This window comes from Cucurbita maxima, unplaced genomic scaffold (assembly GCF_002738345.1).
Source record: "Cucurbita maxima cultivar Rimu unplaced genomic scaffold, Cmax_1.0 Cma_Scf00003, whole genome shotgun sequence".
Classification (NCBI taxonomy): domain Eukaryota; kingdom Viridiplantae; phylum Streptophyta; class Magnoliopsida; order Cucurbitales; family Cucurbitaceae; genus Cucurbita; species Cucurbita maxima.
This window is the reverse complement of record NW_019272019.1, coordinates 2,614,445-2,640,265: the sequence shown is the minus strand read 5'-3', so window position 1 is coordinate 2,640,265 and position 25,821 is coordinate 2,614,445. Positions and strand designations below refer to the sequence as shown.

Below are 25,821 nucleotides of genomic sequence, written 5' to 3'. Positions count from 1 at the left end.
TCATTTTTAAGCTTTTCCTTTTCATTTTTTCTAAATAATTTTTTTAATTATTTTTAAAAGTGGTTGAAGAATAAATAATAATAAATTTGAAGAGTAAATTAATTCCATCCATAAAATTTTAATTTTTTTTTAACCTAACCTAGATAAATTTTCAAATCCAACTCAGCATGTTGAATTTAATTTTTTAAAAAATGACTGAATTAAATAATAAAAATGAAAAAGTAGAAATAAATAAATAAATAAATAGATTAAAAAAAAAAAAAAAAGGAGAGGGATGGGGAATGTGGTGGAGAGGCAAAGAGGAGTGGGAAGCGTTGTCGTGGAGAAACGGTGTCCACGTTCGTGGCATTATCCTATTTATATTTCAAATTATTTTATTTTATTCTTTAATTAAAAACAAAAACAAAAACAAAAAAGTAAAAAAGTAAAAAAGTAAAAAGCAAAAAAAGCGATGAGGTGGCAGAATCCGACACGTGGGCTGGAGTCTGAGGTGGAGGATATGAGATCGAAGAAAATCTGAGATGGGTGACGTGGAGATATGGAGAAGGGGTTGGAGGATTCAAGGCCAGCAAATACTTGGAATCAATACGTGGCACAAAAGCAGAGACAACACACCAATTGTGTGGTGTAGCGTGCAGGATCAAAAGAAAAACACGATTTTTATTGCTTTTTTTTTTAATTTTATTCATTCTATCCACATGTCCTGTGGGCCCCACCTCGAACTAACCGTATTATTGGGGGAACACAAAAGATGGAACTAAAATAATAATAATAATAATAATAATAAAATTAATATTGAAATTTAGTCGTACTTCAAAATATAATAATTATTAATTAATTAATTAAATTATACTCAAATTAAAATTATTATTGTGAAAAAAAAATTAGCAAATTACTATTTTTTTAATACAATTTTTCGGGTACGAAAAATTAAAATTTATTTTTCGATTCGTGCTCGGTAACTACAAAATTAGCTACACAACTCGTGAATTAGGGTTTCACCCTTGTTCCTAAGTGGATTCAGTGTAGTTTGTACATATGTGATATACTCCATCTTCATTGCCTTCAATTCATCACGTAGTGTTTGGAGTCGTACTTGCTTTACTCGATCCGCCCCTCTTTAGGTTTTTTCCAACATGTCTTGTACCTCTGATCGTTGTTGCACTGCTTGGAATAATATGTTAATTACTGTTAAAATACGTGGAATTATAATTTATTTGCGCTAAAATAAATATTAAGAGCGTTAGTTTATTATTATTATTTAATGATATAGTCGGGATTATTAAATGGTATCGTGTCAGTTTCATACAATAATTACCTCCATTGCCCTCCTATGGTTTGGATTTGGATATCAGTGGACCATTGTAAGAGTATTCATTAGTTTTTGGGTTCAAAATGATTTATGGAAAATGATAGATGCATTGTCTTCGTATGTATACATTTTCATTGCTTTCAATATCATTTAATTCCCTACTATATCAACAATATCCTACTCAAATAAAATAAAATAAAAGATAAAGACGTTTTATATAGTATAGTGTGTTTTCTAGTGGGTTCGGACGAAAATACGTCTTATTTAGAAGTAAGAGCCTAACATAGCAGATATTGTGTTTTTTTGAGGTTTTTCTTCTGGACTTCCCCTCAATGTTTTAAAACGCGTTTCTACACTCTTGTAAGGAATTCACCTCCCTTGGGGGTTCAACGTCCTTGTTGGCACATCGCTCAGTGCCTAACTTTGATACTATTTGTAACAGATCTCTCTTGAGGGCTTAGCATCCTCGCTGACATATCGTCTTGCGGACTTTGCGATTGTGCAGCACTCACTTTCCAACGATAAGTGATCTAAGCCAATTCATTCTTATGTCGTATATGGTTAAGCGACGTATGCTCGAGCCTCTGGCCTCGGTTTAAGAAGAAGGTTATAGAAAACAAAACCAAAGAGAGATTTTTGAAAGAGACGTTATATATGCAAGCAAGAGAGTAACAACATCGGCTCACAGTATATAACTATTCGCGTGGTGGTGTGTTGGATGATGCAATGTCCTCAATCGCATCATGACACTTTTCTATATTGGCTCGCATTTGGCCGGATGGGCATCTCTTGAGGGACGTCGCCGCTTTGCTTGTCATGACATGAGGCTCACAACCTACTATCTTCATAGTATGGTTGTGACATTCAGCGTCCTTACTGACACACTACCTCGTGCTTGGCTATGTTACCATTTGTAACAGTCAAAGTCCACTGTTAATGTCTTTGCTGACACACCGCCTAATATCTGGCTCTAATATCATCTATAACAGCTCTCTTCAATCACGAGCCTCATCTTCATCTCCATTAATTTTAAGTTATTTCTACAATAAAACAAATAAATAAAAGTTTGGCAAAAAAATCTTTAAAAAATTACGAGGCTATATCCATCAAACTATATATACTTGTTCATAATAGACAGGGAAGTGTATTGGGTTGAAGGCCCAACACAATGGGGCCGCTCATTAAACCTCCTTACAGGCCCAATATAACGGCCCAAATGTACAGCTCAATGGCTATTTTGGACGTGTAAGGTGTAACTCTCCTTTTGAACTTGATCAAAACGTCGTCGTTCGGCCACTTGCAGCCCAATAAACTGCCTTGGCTCGGTTTGGTTCCGTGCTTAATTAATTAATTAATTAATTTTGTTGTTCATCAAAGGACGTTTAAGATAATAATTAATACTTTAATTAACTTTTTCAAAATTTAAAAAATTAATAAAAATTCAATGCATAGATCTAAAATAGCAATAATCATTTAAGTTATATATATATATGGGCCCTATACAGAGAATGATAATGATAACGAGCACGAAGTCTATAAACAGGTAAGTGCTCGGTAGGCTAATAGCTTAGTGAACGGGGTGAGGCACTCAACAAGAGGGACACATTAAGCACGTACTAGTCATAATACGAAATTAACCGATGTGCCTAACTCAAATACAAATACAACATTAACGCTATAAATTAAAGTTTATAATAACTACCCTATTCTAAAGTTCGGCTTCGAAATTAATTTCATCCACTAGATTAGGTTGTACATGACTAATCTAAATTTATAGTTAATTTTGAAATAATTATTTTTTTTATTACTGTACAATTATTATATATATATATTGTGAGATCTCATATCGTTTGAAGTGAGGAACGAAACATTTTTTATACAGTTGTGGAAAGTCCAAAGACGGCCATATCTGCTAATGGTAGACTGTTGCTACAAATAGTCTTAGAGTTAGACACCGGACGGTATGCCAACGAGAACGATAGTCCCTAGAGGAGTGGATGGTGAGATCCCAGATCGATTATAGAGGGGAACAAAGTATTTAAGGGTATGAAAACTTCATTAGCGGCTAGTGGTGGGTTTAGACCGTTACATATATTTATTTTATTTTTATAATTTTTTTTTTATATTATTCATTCTCCAAACCACTCATTAAAAATAATTTCTAACAATTTAAAAAGTCATTTTTAAAAATATATATGAAATTAAGCTGTGAATCTTACCTAATTAAATATTTAAAACTTTACAAACAATATTTTATTTTAATTAAATACAAAAAAAATTAAATAAATGACTTGAATAAACCGAACCCACCAAAAAAAATTATGGTTGGATTTATTATTTAGTAAGGATTATTTGGATTGAAAAATATACGACTTGAACAATTAGGTTGAATCTAAAAATTGTTTCAACCCGACTCAATTCAACTCACACGCTCTATTGCACCTTTGACGGCTCCACTATCACTCCTGAATGGTATTTGGATCTCTTTATTTATTTAGTGGTCGACCTGACAAAAGCTTATATTTGACAATCATGTCCCCTCTATTCAGAAAGGCAAATGGTAGAGAAACCAGATTTTTGATAGGCCAAGCCAACCATTTTTTATGCACCGCTTTACCTTAAATAGGAAAATGAGCTTTGCTCCTTTGGACTCCGGACGCTACCGTGAAAAAGGACTTTTTTCATCGTAGTGATTAATCAATAACGATTAATTAAAATCACCAAAAATAAATAATTTAATAAATGAAATTAGATGACAAGGATGGCACTAAGGTTTTGGATTTATTTTATTTTGTTTTATTTAAATTTCAAAGTCAAAGATGGCGTCTTCCCATTGGATGACTCCACACAGCCAATCAAAATTAAGGCTTGACTTTGACTTTGACTTTGAACTAATAAAGCAAGGAGGAGAAATGAAGTGAAGAATTGGTTACATATTTCATAGCCATTTAGTTTATTATTATTATTATATTTGTTTTTTTATTTTATAATATGCTTTTTAAGTTTCGTCTATATTATTTACTAAAATTTAGACAAAAAATAGTAAATTTTTAGCTAGTCTGTATGTTTACCAGTAGTAATCAATTCAAGCATAACTCAGTGAATAAGATATCAATGATCATTTTATCAAAGGTCAACTATTTGACCCGAGTTTGATCAAATTTTTTACCGTATTAAAAATGTTGAAAAATATCAAAACGACAAAGGAAAAGACCAAAACGACCAAACCGCCAATCAAATGGAGTCCACATTGAAACACGCGGCCACTCTTCAAGACTATTATGATTCTTAAATTATATAAAAATCTCAAAACTTTAGTGAGTTTACGATTATGCCCCTATACTTGAGAAGAATTCCATTTTTACGTTTAACGTTTAACTTTATATTTTATTTTTATTTTAAATATCGATGAAAATTTAAAAAGTAATCCACTAGTTTATTTTTTTTTTTGTAAATTATTATTGTTATTATATGGGCAACCTTTCCTTTTTCCTTTTTCGCCCCTATGTCGCCACACTGTAGGGATATGGGGCCGTAAAAAAGGATCCTATCAACTTGTTCCAACTTAGGATAATAAGCTCATGAACTTAGTCTTATTTCACCGTCGAGAAACGAAAGAAGACTTCCTCTCTAAGTTTAACTCGGATGTAGCTCGCTTCTTTTTGGGTGTGAAGCAGTGTCAAACCAAAATGTCCAACTTTTACATTAGCTCTCCTGAAAATGAGGTGATCTAGTTATACCTTGCAATATGGCTACCTTGTTACAACTTCACTCTAGTCACTAGGGCTGTCTTTCGACATCTCCCTCCTTGTGTTAAGGTAACGACTTTGGGCATGGCCAGCTCCCATAGTGTGACAAGCGGTGTGTACCATACCAATGGAGTTAGTATTCCTCACTTATAAACCCATGATCATTCCCTAAATTAGTCGATGTGGGACTTTCATCATCCAACATGTACAAGGCCTGGGAACGAATTCGAGCCCACTTTATAAATTACTAACCATAAAATTTTTTTAAAATTTTTTAAAAAAATTTAAAGTTAATAATAATTTTTTTGAAAAACAAAATATTAATATTTTATGGTAACTTCTGGAAGGTGTAAATCCAAATTTCAAAAATTTATTATTTTATGAAATATTTTCCACAAATTACATAATATTTTATAGATTTGAAGGTAAAAAGGGCAAAATTTGGAAGAGGAAGAAGACTTGTCGCAAAGCAGGAGCAGGGGGCCACACGTCCACAAGTCAATGGCCGCCCTCTCATTTCTTCTCCGATCTTCATTGCGTTCACTCTTAAATTCAATACTCATAAACACTTCTTGTCTTCACTGTGTCGTCTTAATAAACCCTTTTAATCCGATCTTGAACGGATTCCGATGCAAAAAAAATGGCAAATCCTACTCTAAAATCCTTCATAACGGCGGCAACTCTGTTTCTGTCTCTGTTTCTCTTCTCTCCGTCGTCTGTGGCTGTTGATTTCTTAACAGCCTCACAAAACCTCACCGGCGCCGCCACTCTGGTGTCGGAGAAAGGGTTTTTCGAACTGGGTTTCTTCAGCACTAGAAATTCCACGAACGTTTACTTGGGAATTTGGTACAAAATCATCCCAATACGTACGATCGTTTGGGTTGCGAACAGGGAAAATCCCATTATTGATTCTTCCGCTGCTGTTCTTAAAATCAACACTACAACGAATATTCTTGTTCTCTTGCAGGATAACTCCGTTGTTTGGCTTGCAAATACGTCGAAACCGGTAGAGATTCCGAAACTCCAGCTCTTGGACAATGGAAATCTGGTTTTGAAGGACGCTAAATCGGAGGTAATTTCATGGCAGAGCTTCGATTATCCAACGGATACATTACTCCCCGGAATGAAGCTTGGATGGGACTTCGAAAATGGAATCCAACGCCGGTTATCAGCATGGAAAAGCTCCGATGACCCATCTCCGGGGAGTTTAACCATGGAAATGATGAACACAAACTACCCAGAACCGGCGATGTGGAATGGCTCGAAAGAGTTCATGAGGAGTGGACCATGGAACGGTCTTCAATTCAGCGCAAAACCCACCTCGGCCTTACCGATTTTGGTCTACAGCTACGTAAACAACAAATCCGAGCTCTCTTACAGCTATGAGCTCATAAACTCCTCATTAATCGGAAGAATGGTGCTGAATCAGACGCTGACGAGAAGAGAGGCATTGATATGGTCGGATTCTGAGAAGATTTGGAAGCTATATGCAACTATGCCGAGGGATTACTGCGATACCTACGGGCTTTGTGGCGCGTTTGGGAGCTGCAACATTGAGCTAACACCAGCTTGTCAATGTCTACAAGGGTTTCATCCAAAAGTGCCTGAGAAGTGGAATTTGATGGATTATGCTGATGGGTGTGTAAGAAATAAGCCTTTGAATTGTTCTTCTACTGATAAAATTGGGTTTGCGCAGATTCCTGGGCTGAAATTGCCTGATACCCATCTAACTTGGGTTAATGAGAGCATGAGCTTAAACGAGTGTAGAGACAAGTGTTTGAGGAACTGTTCTTGTGTGGCGTTTGCCAATACTGATATGAGGGGCTCAGGGAGTGGCTGCGCTATTTGGCTTGGGGATCTTGTTGATATCAAAGTGGTTCGAAGAGGGGGGCAGGATTTGTATGTTAGGATGCTGGCTTCTGAATTGGGTATGTTGTTTTTGCTGTTCTTTGTGTTCTTTTGTGGCTTTCTTTGTTAGCTAAGCTTTGCTTCTTGTGTGTAGAGACGAAGAAGAAGAAGACGAGCTCGGTTGTCGTCGGCGTTATCATCGGAGCGACCATTCTGGTGATTGCTGGTCTGGTTTTGCTTGGGTTTTACATCATTAGAAGCAAGAGGAGAAGCCTTGAAGGTAAATTCTGTTCATACTGATAAGTTGATGGTAAAGATTAGTTCATGTGCTTATGAAGTCACTAAAATGGCAACAGGAATAGGCAAGGATCTTGGACAGCAAGAAGACTTGGAGCTTCCATTCTTGGACTTAGCAACCATATCCAATGCCACAGACAATTTTGCCAGCTACAATAAGCTTGGAGAAGGTGGCTTCGGTGCAGTTTTTCGGGTAAACTTTTATGTGTACCAAAGAAAACATGTTTTTAGATGCTTAGGGCTCAAACCCACCGCTAACAGATATTGTCTTCTTTAAGTTTTTTCTTTCGGGTTTCCCCTCAAGGTTTTAATGTGCCGTCTGCTAGGGAGAGGTTTCTGGACCTTATAAGGAATGTTTTGTTTCCCTCTCCAACTGATGTGGGATCTCAGAATCCACTCTTCTTGGGGCCCAACGTCCTCGTTGACATATCGCCCGGTGTCTGGCTTTGATATCATTTGTAATAGTCCCACATCTAGTCGATATTTATCTTCTTTGGATTTTTTTTGGAACTTCCTCTCAAGGTCATGTCTGCTAGGGAGAGGTTTCCACACCCTTATAAGGAATGTTTTCATTCTTCTCTCCAACTGATGTGAGATCTTACAATCCACCTCCTTGGGGCCAGTGCCTTGGCACATTGCTCGGCGTTTGGCTCTGATACCATTTGTAACAGTCGCATCGCTAACAGATATTGTCCTCTTTGAGCTTTTCTTTTTGGACTTCCCCTCAAGGTTTTAAAATGCGTTGGGAGAGATTTCCACACTCTTATAAGGAATGTTTTGTTTCCCTCTCCAACCGATGTGGGATCTCACAATCCACCCTCATTGGGGTCAGCGCCCTCATTGGTACATCACCCGGTGTCTGACTCTAATACCATTTGTAACAGTTTCACCACTAACAGATATTGTTCTCTTTAGGCTTTCCTTTCAGAACTTCCCTTCAAAGTTTTTAAACTCTTCTGTTAGGAGAAGTTTTCACACCCTTAAAAGGAATGTTTCGTTCCCCTCCTCAACTGATGTGAGATTTCACAGAAATCATTCCGAACATGTCTAAAAAGTCATTGATGAACTTACACTTCCACTTTCAGGGTAGGCTAGCAGATGGACAAGAAATTGCAGTAAAAAGACTTTCTAGCTATTCGAGACAAGGAACCGAAGAATTTAAGAACGAAGTCATACTCATCGCCAAACTTCAACATCGAAATCTCGTAAAACTTTTGGGTTGCTGCATCGAAGGGGATGAAAAGATGTTGATTTACGAGTACATGCCCAATAATAGTTTGGACTCCTTCATATTTGGTCGGTATCTATTAAGATCCAGCTCTATCGTTTTTGTTTCTCGTTGATTTCCATTTCGAGAACTAACTTCGACTACTCGTTTTAATCCGTCAGATACCGATAGAAAGAAGCTTTTAGATTGGTCGAAACGATTCAATATCATATGCGGAGTAGCTCGAGGGATTCTTTACCTTCATCAAGATTCAAGATTGAGGATTATACATAGAGATTTAAAAGCAAGTAACGTCTTGCTTGATATCGATATGAATCCAAAAATCTCGGATTTTGGAATGGCTAGAACGTTTGGAGGGGATCAAACTGAAGGAAATACTCGGAGAGTGGTCGGAACGTAGTAAGTTTCTCTCCCACGAAACTTCAAATTTTTTGAATCCTTAAGTTTCATGTTCTTCGGTTGACGGTTTTTATTTTTTTTGTTTGTATGATATCTTGTAGTGGGTATATGGCACCAGAATACGCCATTGACGGACAATTTTCCATCAAATCAGATGTCTTTAGTTTTGGGATTTTATTGTTGGAAATTGTAAGTGGAAAGAAGAATCGAGGAATTTTCCGCCCTAACCAAGCTCTCAACCTTATTGGACACGTGAGTCGCGTAATTCGATCAATCACTCCACAAGCTGCAATTCTAAGCTAATTAACGTGTTTTTTTTTTTTCGCTCAGGCATGGAAGTTGTGGAATGAAGGAAAACCATTAGAGTTGGTCGACGCTTGCATGGGAGAATCTTATGCTCTATCTGAAGTGTTGCGATGCATTCATGTTAGTCTTTTGTGCTTGCAACAGCATCCCGAGGATAGACCGACCATGTCGAATGTGGTATTAATGCTAAGTAGTGAGAGTACCTTGGCACAACCGAAACAACCGGGATTTTACATGGAAACGGGTCTTGTTGAAGCATATTCTCATTCTAGCAAGAACGAATTTTCTACTAATGAATTAACTATTACGCTCATGGAGGCTAGATAACTATATTACGCTCATGGAGGCTAGATAACTATGTATTTTCCTTGTATAGCTCTTTTTCAATGCTTTCGATTTGTTGATGATCATGAATAGAATAGACAAACGGGTAAGGCTCGTTTGCTAAACGACCCTTATCTCTTAAAGGGTTCAAAGAAGTCGAGAATCTATTTATATTTAGAGGATTTGAATACCAACGTCTAGCATTTTAGTGATACCTTTGTGAAGAGCTATGACCTCGATGAGTTCAATGAATCTTACTACAGTTTGGAAATTTTTCATCTCTTATTGATGATATTGGGGTATCTCATAAATCTAACCGAGGCTCGATTGGTATGTCTGTAGGGTTGAGCTATGAGAGAGAATACATCGTGGGCAACCAACAAATTGGGTTTGTAGCATTGTGAATCTCTCCACCGAACATAAGTGAGATGCCTTTGTGGCCGGTGTGCTAGCAAACATTAACTCGTTCCTCTTTCTAATCGATGTGGGATCTCACAATCCACTCACCTTTAGGGTCCAATGTCCACCCTCTTCAGGGCTCATGACACACTGCCAAATTAGGTCCCAACATCCTTTCTGGCACTCGTTCCCCTCTCCAATCAATGTGAGATCTCACAATCCACTCACCTTCAGGGCCCAATGTCCTCGTTGGCACACCGCCCGGTGTCACCTCCTTTAGGGCTTAGCGTCCTCGTTGACACACCACCCGATATCCACCCTCTTTGAGACTCAACGTCTTCGTTGGCACACCGCCTAGTAACCTGGCTCTAATACCATTTGTAACAGCTCAAGCCTACCGCTAACACATATTATCTTTTTTGGGTTTTCCATTTCGGGCTTCCGCTCAAGGATTTTAAAACATGTCTCATAGAGAGATTTCCACACCCTATAAGAGAATGCTTGGTTCACCTCCTCAACCGAGATCGAGTTAGTATAGAGCATACGAGTTGAGCTTGAAGCCCAATTAACCAACTATTTTATACATCCATAAAAATTGCAATATAATTGGATGAAAAGCTTGAAAAAACTTTTTTAAAAAAAATATGAATTAAAAAACTACTCCAATTTTGAATTATTTTTTAAAACACATTAATTAGAAATTAAAAAATACTCCTAAAAGCCGACCCTCGGATGTTAACAAAGAAAAGAACTGCTTTATTAATTATTATTATTCTTCTTTTCAATTAACCTTATCGTATGGGAATTCTCCGGAGATTTACTCTCAGCGGCTGCCGGCGATGATGAGAACGTCGGAATCAAAGCACCATGCGTCCATGTCTATAGAGGTTCAGTCCTACTTATTTCTCTCAAATTTGAAACTGAACTTCCTGATCTCCGATCCAGGGAGCATCATTTTGGGGCGCGAAGTGCAAGGTCTAGTTTGTGGATGATCCTTTTGGAATAATGGCGGCAGTCTCAGTTAAGCAATCGACTGCGGACAGTAATTGTTAGTCATTACTTCACCTGCTTGTTGTTGTTAAATTATCAAGAGTGACAATGAGTTATTGCTTCAGCTTTTAATTCATTTTGAATTGTACTTCTCAAAGTAATTATAGGCTAATTTATGCATTTGCTTTACCTGTCTTTTTATCAAGCTCAGGTTCTTAATGATTTTACTTGTCGTTCCTCAGAATTGAGTGCTTGCTCTGTTGTTTCTTTAAATTAGTCTGTTTGTGTCACATTTTTCTTCATATAGTCAATTAGTTCTAGGGATTTCGATGTCTTTGCTGTGATGGTGATGTTATACCATCGTTTTAGAATTTTTGAACTGATATGTTTAGAGGTAAGAAATTGTTCACTTATTGTTTTAAATAAAAGAAAGATACTGTCGTTGATTGTATGAAAAATACTATTGTAAAAGAAGCCACTGCGATTGGCAGAATCAGAATGGTGTTGTGATTAGGGGGAGGATAGCAAAAAGAGCGCAAACATTTTATCATTTTCGTTAATTTCCACCTGCTATTTCCTCAAAAGCTTCTTTCTTCCGTCTCCAACCAAACCTTAGTGCTTAATCACGCATAACCACAACACCTGTAGTTTCTCCTTGAAATGAATGCCATAAAAGAAGCCAGGGAATCTGTGCCATATACCTTAGTGAACAAATCTAGGCATAATTGAGAACTAATTGGTGGTGTGAAGTCCCGAATCTCTAAAACCCCAACAAACTGAATCTTCTCCAGAGCAAAAGTGGTGGCAGATATTCGATGTGAAGCTTCCATGGATTAAATTTTTGCTGCTTTCTTGAAGTGTTTGTTGCTCCTTATAGGATAGACTTCTGATCTTTGGATTTTCCCCTCACATTCATGTTCGTGAAGCCAGGTAGATCCCCTCTCTTAAAACAATTCTAGTTTAGAAAGAACTAAAATCTAATTGTTTTGACTAGTCTATGTATTCTAGTAAGTCATAATGCAAGCATATGTAGCCTCATTTATCCTATTTGAATGAAAGGATAGACATGAAAAGCTGGTAAACCTGTCGAGGTAAAAAAAGTTGGTGCTTTGTGTTAAATGTGGATTATGCTGTGTTAAACTCTCAAAATGGACTCTGATCAAAGTGTGAACTTCAAACCCAAAAGTTCTTATTTTCTATGTTTAGTAACCAGAAGAGAAATCATTTAGGCATTTCTTTTCCTCTATTTTCTGGATCAATGATGCATGCCACTGTTTTCTCACCGATCTAGTAGGTTGCTACTTCTGTGCACATAGTTTCTCAAGATTAATTATCTATCTGGAAGTTTCAGTGTTGATATAGCACTCAGTTATCTTATAGAAAGGGGTAATACTTATATTGCTGCCTTTGGTAATTGATACTGACATTTCTCATATCATAATTGGACTTTGGTAATTTATAATATACAAGTTATAGAATTGGAACAGCAATCAACAGTAGAACGAGAGAAGATGGTATTTCTTTTTTTGTAATAATAAACAGGAAGAAGTCTATACAGTTTCTTTCTTATTTATAGCTACCATTTAAATTTAATTATAATTATAAAACAACGTATGCATATCTATAATTGCATTTAATCCAAGTCCTAAATTCTATTAGAACAAGCCCAATGTGATCGCACTAGGTCCATTGAGTGCTGCTATGAGATTGAGGAAATTTTATTGAGCTTTCTTAATGGAAGAAACCAAGGTGACTGTAAATTCTCAGTTGATCGTGTCAACTCTCAAAGGAACTTCTGTAATGAATTTATGTTTTCTATGGGGTTGAGAAAACTGTGGACATGTTTATGTGTATTTGAAATTTCAGGCTGGTCACTTCAATTCCTTAGTGTTTTTCGCATGCTCAAGCAATTTACAATACGCCAAACTATTTACCATACTTATGCTGCTATTGTTATGTTTTTGGAATTCACAACTTGAGGATTGCTATTGTTATGATTTTGGTATTCACAACTTAAGGATACAGTTTTACATCCTATAAAACAGATCCTGTTCAAGTAAGGTCATTATTATATTTTTGGTATTGTAAAGCGATGAAAGGACTTTTAAGACATGTTGGCAATTTGAGATTTATTATCTTGGAGTAGAAATGGTAAAGCTGTAGATGTTGTTTTCTTGAATTGCTAGTTTGTCTAGAAGATTAAGGTTCTTCCTTGCAACTGTTTTCTTGTTCCTTCAAGTATATTTTATTCCCTTTTTTATCCTCTTGCATCTCAATTTTTAGTTATTGGTCAATATATTCGTGTTTTGTTTTATATTTTTTAATAAGACTATTGAGCAATTTTATTTAATCAAACTTTTTAAAGAGTTGAAATTGTGTTATTTCTTTTGAGTTTATCAATGCTATCCTATCCCTTTCCCCAGAAAACTAGTAGTAAGTCCTTTCAATGTCATTATCATCTGTCTAAAAGTGTGCTGTCCATTTCATTTTCTTTTCATGTTTTTCATTTCATCTGATGTAAATCCTAATCTGTGTGCTTTTTGGACTTCTTGAAAGCTATTGCATAGAAAAATGGAAGAAGTTTCTCCAAACTCCATTATCTTGAATTTCATATTAGTTTCCCATCAGATCAAGATTGATGTTTATATTTTTGGTCATATCACTTGTAATTCTCAGTAAGATAGAGATATTTCTCTTGTTCCTGTTTAGTAGTTTGACTTCAAATTCCCGTTCAACAAGTTTATAATAGGCACGTTTGTGCAAAGGAAATTGCTTGGAAAATTGCACATATTGCTGCTATGTCTTATCAATTGCTCACCTGCATATAGTACATTTGTCCCTTTACATAAACATATTCTTTGGTAGTAATCAGGTAACAGTGTGACTTTTTTTCTTTTATCTTTTATGTACATAGAATAGAATAGCATTTAATATATATATATATATTGAATTCTTGATGCATTTGCACAGACCTATCATTTACTTCGGTCTAGTAGAATTTAGATTGCAACCTTTCCAACTCTTCTGTCAAGCTAGATTTTTTCAAGGGCATGAAAGAAATGTGAACTTAGAGTCTCAGCTCGAAGTTCGACATCAGCATGGATGCAAAAAGCTTATCTGCAGTTCATCAGATGGTTCAAGTTGACCGCAAGCCTGCAATGCTTAGCTTCTTTGGACAGCCAAGTCATATAAACGAGCTTTAATAGACCATCTTTTTGATCTGGCCTAACATGATCCCTCCGTGCAGCAGAATGGAGATGTTGCAGGGATCGAGTAATACAACTTGAATTTTATTGTTCATCTGTGATAGTCTTTTCCTAGAGATAGAAATATGAAGTTTAAATTCTATCTTTTAACATTGGTTGCGCATGGCATGGAAATCGGGACAGACATTCATCTACAAGAAATTGTGTAAGTTTAGTTATTCGCTTTTGCGTTTCTTTTGTTTCTTTGTTTTCTTTTTTCACCTTCAGATTTTTTTCTATATGTAGAAGTGTATTACTATTAGGCAGGAGCTTCCCATGGAAGGTTTCTGGAAGTTTCTTCATTGCATTGTTTTCCATTCTTACTGGTTTTTATTCTATATTGGGCTCCTATAAGGCCCATTCCTGAATAGAGTAGCAATTAAACTCCTGGTCTTGCTCTTCTGTTCAATAATTATTTCTAAGAATGACATAACATTTTTGGATGCAATGTTTTGAAATCGTTCAGCATAATCATTCTCTCGGCAATTATTGTCTTTTGAGGATTAAAGAATCTATTTCTTTTCAATCTCTCATTTTCTGTTCTCCTCCGGTTTGGTTTGAGTCACAGAGTAAGATTGCATATTTCTAATTGTTTACGAGTAAGAATCTAATAGTGACAATATTTGCTGCCTATAATTATAGTTTCTGTCGCAGGGTGCAAGTGTTGGAACTACAAAGACATGCAACAGTTAAAATTGTCAACCATTCTTCTTAGCATAGAGTATCCCTCTCATTTATTAGTTGTGAAATTGATTTTTACTTCTCTTGAAGAAACTTGGCCATCTATAATCTAAATTAAATTTGCATATTCAATTTATTTTTACCATTGAGAATTTTGGGGGTTTTAGGAATATTTGGCCTTATTGTCTTGAATTGAATATCAATTCTTACTGCCTTAGATTACTTCAAATTTTAGTGAAATTCACCCCAGACCAAGTGCGTGAGACAATCCATGCAGGACAGTAGGAAAATATAAGTTTCCTGTACATTTATCTTCTGCTTTTATTGAGTTAATTTAATTTAGATGATGTAGCCTGTGAAAGGATTCAACATTGAGAGCCATCATCAGTTTTTTGACAAACTAGTAGTGGTTGGCGCACACATTTAGAGTTCTTGTCTAGGTACTTCTAATCCTTACCTTCCATCAGATGAACGCGGATGAACGGCTCACTTCACCGAAGAAAGAGCTGTGTGGGGGCATTTTCAAGTTGTGCTAAGGTACATCCACTTCTTCATGAGATGAAATTAGGAACGGTGGGAGTGGGGGGGCCGGAATTAGTATGCTTAAGAAGACATAATTATGCAACCCTTTTTCATTCTTTCATGGGGGTTGACAGTAGAGACATGACACACCACTTTCCTCTCTTTTTACAGATGCATTTGAAATGGGGCCAACATTCTCTCTCATACCCCATGTCTCTTCGCACCACCTCACCAACCGGGCACAGTTTCAAATATCTATTGGTCAAACACAGTGCGATGGAAAGGAAAAACATCCTTATATCTATATGTTCTGTAACACTGCCAGACAGACTGGTAATACTGTAGAGCACATATATGGTCCTTGAACCCTCATAAAACTCTTATTAATTTGCACTTGCAATTCCTTACCCTATTAGAAGAACAGAGCAACACTGTTTCTTAGCATATTTCCTTGTGTGCATTGTTTTTCAACTGCTGCATGAATATGTTCCCCACCATTACCCCTTCTCTATGTCATATAAATCCCTATCCACTGGTCACTCCATTTTCTCAAAAAAAAGAAATGGGAAAGGTTGAAAGAGAGAGAGAGACAGAAACCCACAAAAAAGGAAGCTTAAATATGCTCTTCTTGTATTTATGATTTTTATCATAATCTAAAAGAGATACTTTTCTTGCGTACTTGTGGTCAAGCAGGTGTTCGTGCTGTAAGGACCCACTGACTATCCTATCAAGCGACAAGAAGCGATGGGCTGAAAGGTTGAAACCTAAGAAGCCATATTGCTCTTTTGTATTGGACATAAACTTCAAGGTCTAATCACTTTGATGCTTTGAATTTGCTTTTGTAGGAACCAGAAACAAATATTATATGAATTACAAGCACTTAGCTTAGCGATGGAAAATCGTTGCTTTGGAATCACAAAACACTTTCTTGTCATCTTCATGATTTTTAAATCTCCTTTTGGTCCATCATGTCAGGTATTTTCTTTTTAAATTAATGTTTATCCTTTGCTACATGCTACACCATAATCAAAATGCATGTTATATGCCTCGGCACAAAGTGTTATACATCACCAGCCATCCAATCCTGGCCTCCAAAAGTAGCCGACCAACAGAAACTTAAAAACTCATCTTATTGGTGATAAAATGTGATTTGTGGCCTCAATCCCAGAATCCCATTGGCTGATTTTTCCTTTTCTTTTCCTTTTCCTGTCTCTTCCAATTTTTTATTTAATATTTCGAAGCAGCGACAATGACTTGCTAATGGTTTTTTCTTACCTAATCAGGAAGTGTACCTTAGTTGGTCTTTTGTTTGGTCACTGGAGTCATCATTATAGCTCTGACTTCCATTTTCTTATCTACGAAACAACGTCAAAATATTGGCAAAATGTTCCATAGATACATCTAATCCGAACCTCGCCTAAAGAAGATGTAGTGGTTAAAAGTAAAGATATCCTATAAAGTTAGAGATAAGATGTTTGATTAATGACTCCATTTGTTGGATAAACAAGAAGCTGAGTCCAGCTAGAACCCAGTTCTTGTTCTTAATTATCTTAGATTCTAAACCCTATTATGCTTTTTATTTAAAGCAATTTGATTTGAAATAACCTTTAATACTAATATTCAGTCATATTTTTCACTTTTCTTATTGTAGTCTGATAGGACAATAATTTGTTGAATAAATATTCTATTAATGTTTTCGAGTTTACTTGAAGCTTAATACAATAATCCCACAGCTCGAATTCTTCTGAATGAAGTCAATATTTAGTTAAATATAAAGGTGATCTCACTGTTGCTCGCAAAAGATGTCATTAATTCATATGAAATGAAAACAAAGCTATAAGAATCTCTAACAATTGATATTCTGACTAAAAGAGCTTCTTGTGTTGCAAATTAATGCTTGATGATTTGGATGTTCATCGTTAGCGTTTGATTTTATGTGAAGCTCTCCTGTCATAAAAATGTGTGATGCCATTTTTGACGATGTTTGGAAGCTTTTCTTTTGCTAGTTCCACAGCATAAACACGTGGATAACCTGAAGTCACTGTAGTTGACTGAAAAGATTCAATGTTAATCATAAATCTTTGGGGGCATTCTTGGCAAGGGACTGTGCACTCAAGCACACAGTGAAGAATAAAAGTGTACCATCGAGCTCCTTATCTCAATAAGTAACATTTTATAGTTTCTTTCACTGTATCCGATTTCTGCAGCAGCTTTGAGATACTGTTTTCATTTACATATTTAATGTCAGGTAATTGGCAAGGGGAGACAGGCCATCATTTGTAATAATGCTGATGATGATCCTGTTGTCGAGGAAAACATGCATGGAATGAACTACGTGTCGATATGAGGCAAATTAGCTTCAAGGGAATGGAGAGAGACTGGAAAGCATCGCAGAAATTAATCAAGTATCTGACCACCCTATTATGCTTGTTCTTTTTTTTAGTGGAGGAAGAATTATGCATGCACACCAACTTTAAATTACTGTTCTTTTGGTCGATTTAGACGAACATTTCTTTACTCTCCCTACCAAGTTTAAATTCATTGCATATCACCGAAAGAATTTTAACATAGTTGACGACAAAAGACTCCTCTTTTTTTCTTTTTTTCCTCTCTATATGTTATTCGGATGACCACCACCATAATTCTTCTTTCTTTATTGACTAAATATAGCATTTCAATTCTTGAACTATATACTATTTTTTCAATTGTCTTTCTTGAAATATTTAGGAGACTGAAGAATGATAATATATATATTTTAGGTAGGAAATGTGACATATATTTTGTCTTATTTTTTTCTTAGTATATAGAATTATTAATAACTGTGGATGTCAGAATAGTTCCCACTTCTCAGTATATTTATTTCTGTCTGAATATGTTTTGAAACATGTTATTGATATAATAATGTCAGACATTGCTTTGTTCCCTAGTAGAGACTGTTTTTACCTCATCATTTACACAGAAGACAATGGTATTTTTACATGTGAACCTTGGCATGTAAAGGAGGAACACCTGGAGGTATAGCTTAATTTCATCACATGCTTCATATTTCCACATTGTTTTTCTTGTTTGAACATGATTGTTGAAGGTCATTATTTGTTTGTTTTCTTCGTTGCTTTTTCTTGGATATTAATAATGAAAAGTGCCCCCATTGAAGCAGGTTAAAGCTGAGAGACCATCAAATCTGCCATGAATTGAAAGCTACGTGTCAATTTTTGGTTAGTTCTATTTTAATTCTTATTGATCTTTCAATAAAGCTTAGATTTAGTCACTATGACAGTTTTTCTTTGTTCATTTAAAAAAAAAAAAACAACTATTGGTTATCTTAATAAATTATTTTATTAATTTAGATTATAAAAATTACTTGAAATAAGATGCAATTTCAATCGACGGTAGTGTGTCTTTCTGTCTAAGAAATGGTTGTGTTAACTCATAATTTTGTGCCTCTTCTAAGTTGGGAAACGTGAAACCCAACCTCTAAAGCTTGTTCAACTGTCCATGAAAATAGTAATAATCAATCCTATTAAACTAAGTTGTACATTTTGTAATTAAATTATAGGTTGAGCATGTCCATTTTGACCGAGCAATATAATACACTCCACTTTTCCCCATCAGATAGATCTCTCTTCTTGTACGCCGTATGTTCTGAGAATTGTAACCCCTCTTTTTTATTGTTGTGTTGAGCTGACTTAAAGAGTTTTAAGTTCGAGTTAAATCAATTGAGTTTTTAAGCTGAATTATATTTTAATGATTAGATGATAAATTTGACCTAAAGTACAAGATAGATTTATAAACTCAACTCTAATGCCTCTTTTAGTGTAGCATCTATGATTTTTGGAGCTATTGTTCAAAATTTCACGGGTGAAACATATGCTTTCTTTGGATGTAAAAGTCTCGAAAATTTATTGGGTTAGTGGAGATTGCTAAGATAGTTACACTCTTGGGTTTGCACCGTGAAACCATCCATAGGTTGAGATTTGTTGATTGTTTGCAAATTGTTAATAGGCTCAAGTCTTTGTTCGAACATACTAACAGAGATGCTTCATTCATGGCTTTCTTTTTAATCGAGAGAGTTGTAACTCTGATGTTTATGATCTAATATGTTGGGAAGATGATCAACATTTTTGATATACGGATTGAAGGGGTCTTGCTCCCTCGACTGATTGCGCTGTGTCTAGAATTATCCATTCCTTTAATTATAATTTTTGTTCGTGTTAACTAAAAAAAGGCTTATAACTTGAATCGCCGGTAGATCCATAAATTTGCATGTGAGATTAGGGGATTGAGTATACTCAAAACCACATATAAATGTATAATCTCAAGAGAGTCAAAATTGGCCATATCTTAATCAGTTTCATAAAATTCATGTTACAAATTATTAATTAATACAGTCTCTTAGCCATTCACATTGAGGGCAGCATCCTTAACGATTTGGTTTCCATTCTTCCTTTATCGATCCCATACATCTTGAATTGGTTACATGAAATTTAAGGGACCACCATTTTTTTTATTTTCGATCTCTTCAAAAATATTTATATTCATGCTCTAATATATATAAATAATAGTTCGTTTCACTAAGATTCGATTCTCGATTCACGATTTAAAATGGTGGGGTTTTAGTAGAAATGTACATAAAGATAGATCGATTTTTTGGGATCTTTCCTTTCTTCAAACGAAACAAACATAGATAAAATCATAACCACCGATTCCTTAAATGCTTTTCTGGATATTCCTCAATGTTTCGGCTATTCATGGAACGTGAGAAGTAGATGATTCCTTAAATGCTTTTCTGGATATTCTTCAATGTTTCGGCTATTCATGGAACGTGAGAAGTAGATGAATAAATCATCTACTTTCGAAAGAAATCAAAGAATTTCTCGGAAATCCTACAAGATCCATTCATTCTTTCTTCTTGAGAGGTTATTCTATTGGAATTTTTTTTGAACTCATTCAAAATGACGGGAGCAACTCAATTAGAGTTCATAACCCAACCCAATTATCTATTTTTGGGTTAAGTTGTCAAATTATTTTTTTATTATTAATAATTAAAATCTCATAAAATTTAAATATTAAACATTTATAAGTCACAATGTATCAATAATATTGATTACGAAGGTTAAGTATTTTTAATCTTTATAAAAATATGGTAAGTTTGGGTTGGATGGTAACCCTAAAGTGGGTCGAGTAGACCTAACAAAAAAAAAAAAAAACGACAAATAAACATAATTCAAAATTTCAAATTTCTCCCATCATCATACAAAACAATATTCTAACATTACAGTTTCAACTCAACTGTTCCGAGTCCTCGAGCCAACTTTCAAAGATTTACATTCTTGCCCCTATATATAATCAAATCTACAATTGTTACGTTCGAGTAAAAGAGAAATATATGAATGAACCGAAAACATATCCACATGAAAATTATTATGACCGACAATCTTCATAAAATTAAATTTGTTATGACCGACAATCTTATACTCTTAATGGTTGGGAAAACAATATGAAGCATCCCATTTGTTGAGGGCCTACGTGTGTGTGGGTGCACCCTCCCTCACCCCACAATTTCTCCACCACTTTAAAAGCTAAAATTAAATGGCTTCTTCTCATCGGTTTTGTTGTTCTAATTGTTTTTTTTTTTTTTTAATTTTAAAAAAGGAAAAATAAATAAAATAAAATGATTAATAAGTGAACCTTTTTGGGGATATGGTTGGGGAACCACGCCGGCGGTCGGGAGTTTGACCGCCGCACTCCGGCCGCCCGTCCACTCAGCACGTGATCTCCAGATGGTGGTGACACAAAAGTCGCCGGTCAAACCCTCCAATTATTGGGGTCTCGACACGTGTCCCACTCCTTTCCATACATAAATCTAGTGGATCCTCTACATCTCTAACGCCCGACCAATATGAAACGACATGTCGACTTAAATAAAACATTAAATTATCAAATAATATATTTTTTTTTTCCTTTCAAAACTTATAATATACCATTATTTTTTTTATACTATTAAATATAAATGCAATAAAAAAATAATTTAAACTATTAAATATCCCAATTTCCGACTCTCAATTAAAAAAAATTATGCTTTCTTTTCTAAAATCAAATGTAATATTAAGAATAAAAAGAACAAAAAATTTAGGATTTGTTTTTTAATTTTATAATTTCACTTGTACTTATTTTATCACATATTTAAATACAAAATTTAAATCAATATCAATTTAATTTAATTCAATATGTGTCGACACTTGTCTTCTAGAGAGAGATTTTCACACCTTTATAAGAAATGTTTCGTTTCTCTCTCCAATCGACGTGAAATCTCATAATCCACCCCCTTCGGAGCCCATCGTTCTCACGGCACATCACCCGGTGTCAGCGATGGGTTTGACTTGTTACAACGAAACCCTAACCACCTTCTTTACTATTGAAGCCAACAACAACAAAGGAAGAGAGTTTTACCTAAACCCAAATTAAAATGATCTTTGACCAAAGAACTCCAAACCCTAAACTCTAAATCGAGATCTCACCATTCACTCCCCTTTGGGGCTTGTCGTCCTCACTAGCACACCACCCAGTGTCAGCAACAGGCTTGGACTGTTACAACGAGACCCTAACAACCTTCTTTACTACTGAAGCCAACAACAGCAAAGGGAGTTTTACCTACACCTATATTAAAATGATCTTTGACTAAGTAACTTCAAACCCTAAACTCGAAACTGAGATCTCACAATCCACCCCTTTTCGGAACCCATTGTCTTCACTGGCACACCTCCCGGTGTTAACGGTGGGTTTGGCTTGTTACAACGAGACCCTAACAACCTTCTTTACTACTGAAGCCAACAACAACAAAAGAAGGGAGTTTTCCTACACCCAAATTAAAATGATCTTTGACCGAAGAACTTCAAACCCTAAACTCGAAACCCTAAACTCTAAGATATTCCAACTCAACTAATTAGTCTACAGTAAACCCACATAACAAAAGTGAAACAAAATACAGATACATCTTAGCCACTGAACCAATTACATCGATACTCTCCACCTTACGAACTCAATAAGTCAAAAACAAGTAAAACGTAAAGAACCCATCGAGATATTTCATAAAAAATCAACGTCGTCACAATTATAAGAAGAAAAAGAGGCAACAAACTCAATTATATGCATCACAACATTGATAAAAAGAGAAAAGAGGGTAAGTTAGTACCAATTATTTGGGCATTGAAAAGGCTCCAAAATGGGTTTGACACACACCACACTTCTCTTGTCCCATTTTTGGGGGGAAATTTTGTAAAAAAATAACCCTTATTCACACCTTACTTTATACACTTATGAACAAAAAAAGGTCACATTTTTATTAGAAGATAAGTGTTCTTTGCATGCCAGCTAAGCATCAACCCTTTTTTGCCTTTTAATAATCCCAATTAAATACTAATTAATTAAATTAACCCTAATTCTTATATGTTAATTAGTTCATGAAATGGTTTCCTTACGAGGTAAATAACGAGTTATTATAGTTATAGCAAAAATTAACCTTTAAGCTTGTATGAGTGACGGAGCTAGCTCCTACCTTATTATCGGGTCGAGTTTTCTATCTATTTCGAGTGTTAGTACAAGTAACTTTCAGAGTTGGTTTGTATCGAGTGAGAAAAAAAGCAAAACAGTGGAAACGGAGATCGAAGAAGAATCGGGTTTTGAGGTTGTAAAAGGTTGTGGAGTTCAAAAAAGACGAGAACTTTCCGTCCATTTGTTTAAAAACGGAAGTTGTTAAGAGCCCAATTTATTGCTCGATCGATATTTTAGATTTTTTGAGAAAAAAGACGAACTTTTCTTTTTCGAAAGAGAAACGCGTGAGAGAGAAGAGAATACTAATAATAATAATAAGACAACATAAAGTACATTTTTTTTAACAAAAATTTACTTTTGTTTAAATAGTGACTAGATGGAAAGTCGAATCATCTGAGTGTGGAATTTTTTTGACCTAACGGATAATAATTCAAATATAAATTAACTTTTTTGTTATTTCAGAGCTCGTGATATTTGCACGATGAGCTTTATAATAAAGTCGAGCTCTAATTTATATTAGTGGGAGAGCAATGAGGTGGATTGATATGTACATATTTGCACCCGAGTAGGGACTAGGGAGAATATTCATCATAAACATATAGTCCTTTGAGGGCTATGCATTACCTTAGTGGGAAATTATAATATAGTCCAAAGTCACATGAAAATGTTATAAGTTACCCACATATTTATCATATAATATGATCATAAATCATATAATATATAATTTCTCTCACATACTCCATGTTTCTAACACATGTAATAAAACTAAAGTCTCGCTTATTATTATTATTATATTTTTAATAAATATTAAAAAAAAATTACCTTTAAAAATATATGTTTTAATCTATTAAACTTAAAAATGGTTATTATTTATTAATTTCATTTTTAAAAAATATTAATTCATATAAATTATCAAATATTCATGCAGTTATAGATTTTAATTATATTTATAATTGGTAAAAAAAAATCATTTTTATTCTTGATTTTTTTGTATGTGCTAGGAGAAGGTTTCCACACCCGATTTGTTCTCCTCCCTAAGTTATGTGGGACATCCCACATTGGTTGGGGAGAAGAACAAACCACCATTTATAAGGGTGTGAAAACTTTATCTACCAATAGTGGATTTAGGCCGTTATAAATGGTATCAGAGCCAGACACCAGACGATGTGTTAGCCTTCTCGCTCTTCCCCGAAAGGGGTGGACTTGGGGGTGATCCCACATTGATTGGAGGATGGATAAAAGTGCCAGGCTAGGTCCCAAAGGGGGTGGTCAACCATTTATAAGGGTGGCACATTAATTGGATAAAAGTGCCAGCGAGGTCGCTGGGTCCCAAAGGGGGTGGTCAACAACCATTTATAAGGGTGGTACATTGATTGGAGGACGGATAAAAGTGCCAGTGAGGACGCTGGGTCCCAAAAGGGGTGGTCAACAAGAGAACAAACCACTATTTATAAGGGTGTAAAAACCTTCTCCTAGTAGACCCGTTTTACGAAGACAGAGTTAAAGAAGGTGGTTCGTGTCCGTCCTTCCTTCACTAGTGAAGGAGAGAAACAAAATGAAGACTCGTTTTAAAGAAGACAATATCTGTGACATTTTTTAATTTTCTCCCAAACTATTATTCGCGTATTTTTTATTAAAAAATTTGATGTGACAGTTGACGTGTAAAAAATTAATTATATAAATATTTAGGATAAAATAACGTATAAGAAATGTTAATACACATTTTATTTTTATTATTTATTTTACATAAAATAAAAACTTTTTAAAATTTAAAACACAGCCGAAATAAATCTCAGAATCGGCTTAGCCGAAAAAACACCGAAATAATTGAAACCGTAGCCGAAGTTCAGCCGACAAAGCGTCGCTGTTTAATTGGATCGGCTTAGAACTGCTTCAAGACAAAAGTTGTTCCACTCATATTCGTACACGTGTTCCACCTCGAGAAATGGTGGTCCCACTTGGATTCTAGCATATAATTAAGCGTACACACTGCCGCATACTATCTATTTCCTCTTTGTAACTTATCTTAATAAATATCGCCAAAATATCACGATACGGTTGTTTAAATTTACATTATTGTTTACTGTTACCGGGAAATGCAAGTCACCTTTTTACAAATTATGGAAATTGGCTGCCGGTATTTTGTGGAACACTCGCTGTACATGCACGCATGTAACCGTTTAAATTAAATTAAATTACCAGTTTAATTTTTTTTATTTTATTTAAGCCATAAATTTTAAAAATGTATAATAGATGGCAGTAAAATTTAGCATTTTATACGTAAATTTTTTAAAAATTAAAATTCAAAATATTCAAATTTAATTCTTATATTTTTAATACATTGTAAATTAAATTTTATTTTAATTTTTATCGAATTTGATAGGATAATAATAGTTATTTTTAAAAGTCTCTAAATTTAAAATTTATTAAAAATAAAAATTGACTTAAATGAAATAAATATTTAAAATATGTAGACGAAAATAATATCTTCAATTATTAATTTATAAATATTATTAAAATCATCTTTAAAATATTATATTCTATCCTATTCATCATTGTCTCTTATCTATTTTCTTGGTGTTTAATTTTTATCTTTCTAAAAAATTATTCCTTTTTAAAGTATGTTAGAACCAGACGCTCGGAACTAATAGCTTATAAAAAAAAATGACGTTTTAAGTATTAAAAAAGTATTTTATAAATTTTTGAAGGTCATTTCAAATCGGTTTTAAACAGTCTAATTGTGAGATCCTACCTTGATCGGAAAAGGGAACGAAACATTGATTATAAAGGTGTGGAAACCTCTCCCTATTAGGCACGTTTTAAATGGTAAACAAATTAGAATAAGGTTAGTATATAAAATAATGCAAAAAAGGAAGATTTACCATAATACCCTTGAAGCATCTAGTTTACTCCACCATTCACTTGGTCTATATAAACCACTATGCTTCTTCTTTTTTCCTCCCCACATCC

The 25,821-nt window shown here is 34.9% G+C and overlaps 1 protein-coding gene and 1 long non-coding RNA gene across 6 annotated transcripts; both read left to right on the top strand.

The window, feature by feature from the left end:
- Window positions 1-5,525: 5,525 nt before the first annotated feature.
- On the top strand, window positions 5,526-9,730 carry LOC111476832 (G-type lectin S-receptor-like serine/threonine-protein kinase At4g27290). Its single transcript, XM_023120653.1, has 7 exons — window positions 5,526-6,989; window positions 7,064-7,189; window positions 7,266-7,399; window positions 8,292-8,502; window positions 8,596-8,833; window positions 8,935-9,085; window positions 9,164-9,730. Exons 1-7 carry the CDS (start codon window positions 5,702-5,704, stop codon window positions 9,464-9,466), a joined length of 2,451 nt encoding a protein of 816 aa, XP_022976421.1. The 5' UTR covers window positions 5,526-5,701; the 3' UTR covers window positions 9,467-9,730.
- Window positions 9,731-10,623: 893 nt separating this feature from the next.
- LOC111476962 lies at window positions 10,624-19,454 on the top strand. Of its 5 annotated transcripts, none has more exons than XR_002717189.1 (9): window positions 10,624-14,263; window positions 15,246-15,315; window positions 15,472-15,633; window positions 15,994-16,056; window positions 16,146-16,275; window positions 17,307-17,465; window positions 17,549-17,705; window positions 18,458-18,515; window positions 19,369-19,454. It is a non-coding gene; the product is annotated as an uncharacterized LOC111476962 (long non-coding RNA). The 5 variants fall into 5 exon arrangements; XR_002717187.1 differs by adding an exon at window positions 18,209-18,315 and having other exon boundaries at window positions 10,624-15,315; window positions 18,455-18,515; XR_002717188.1 differs by having other exon boundaries at window positions 10,624-15,315; window positions 17,307-17,438.
- The last annotated feature ends 6,367 nt before the right edge of the window (window positions 19,455-25,821 follow it).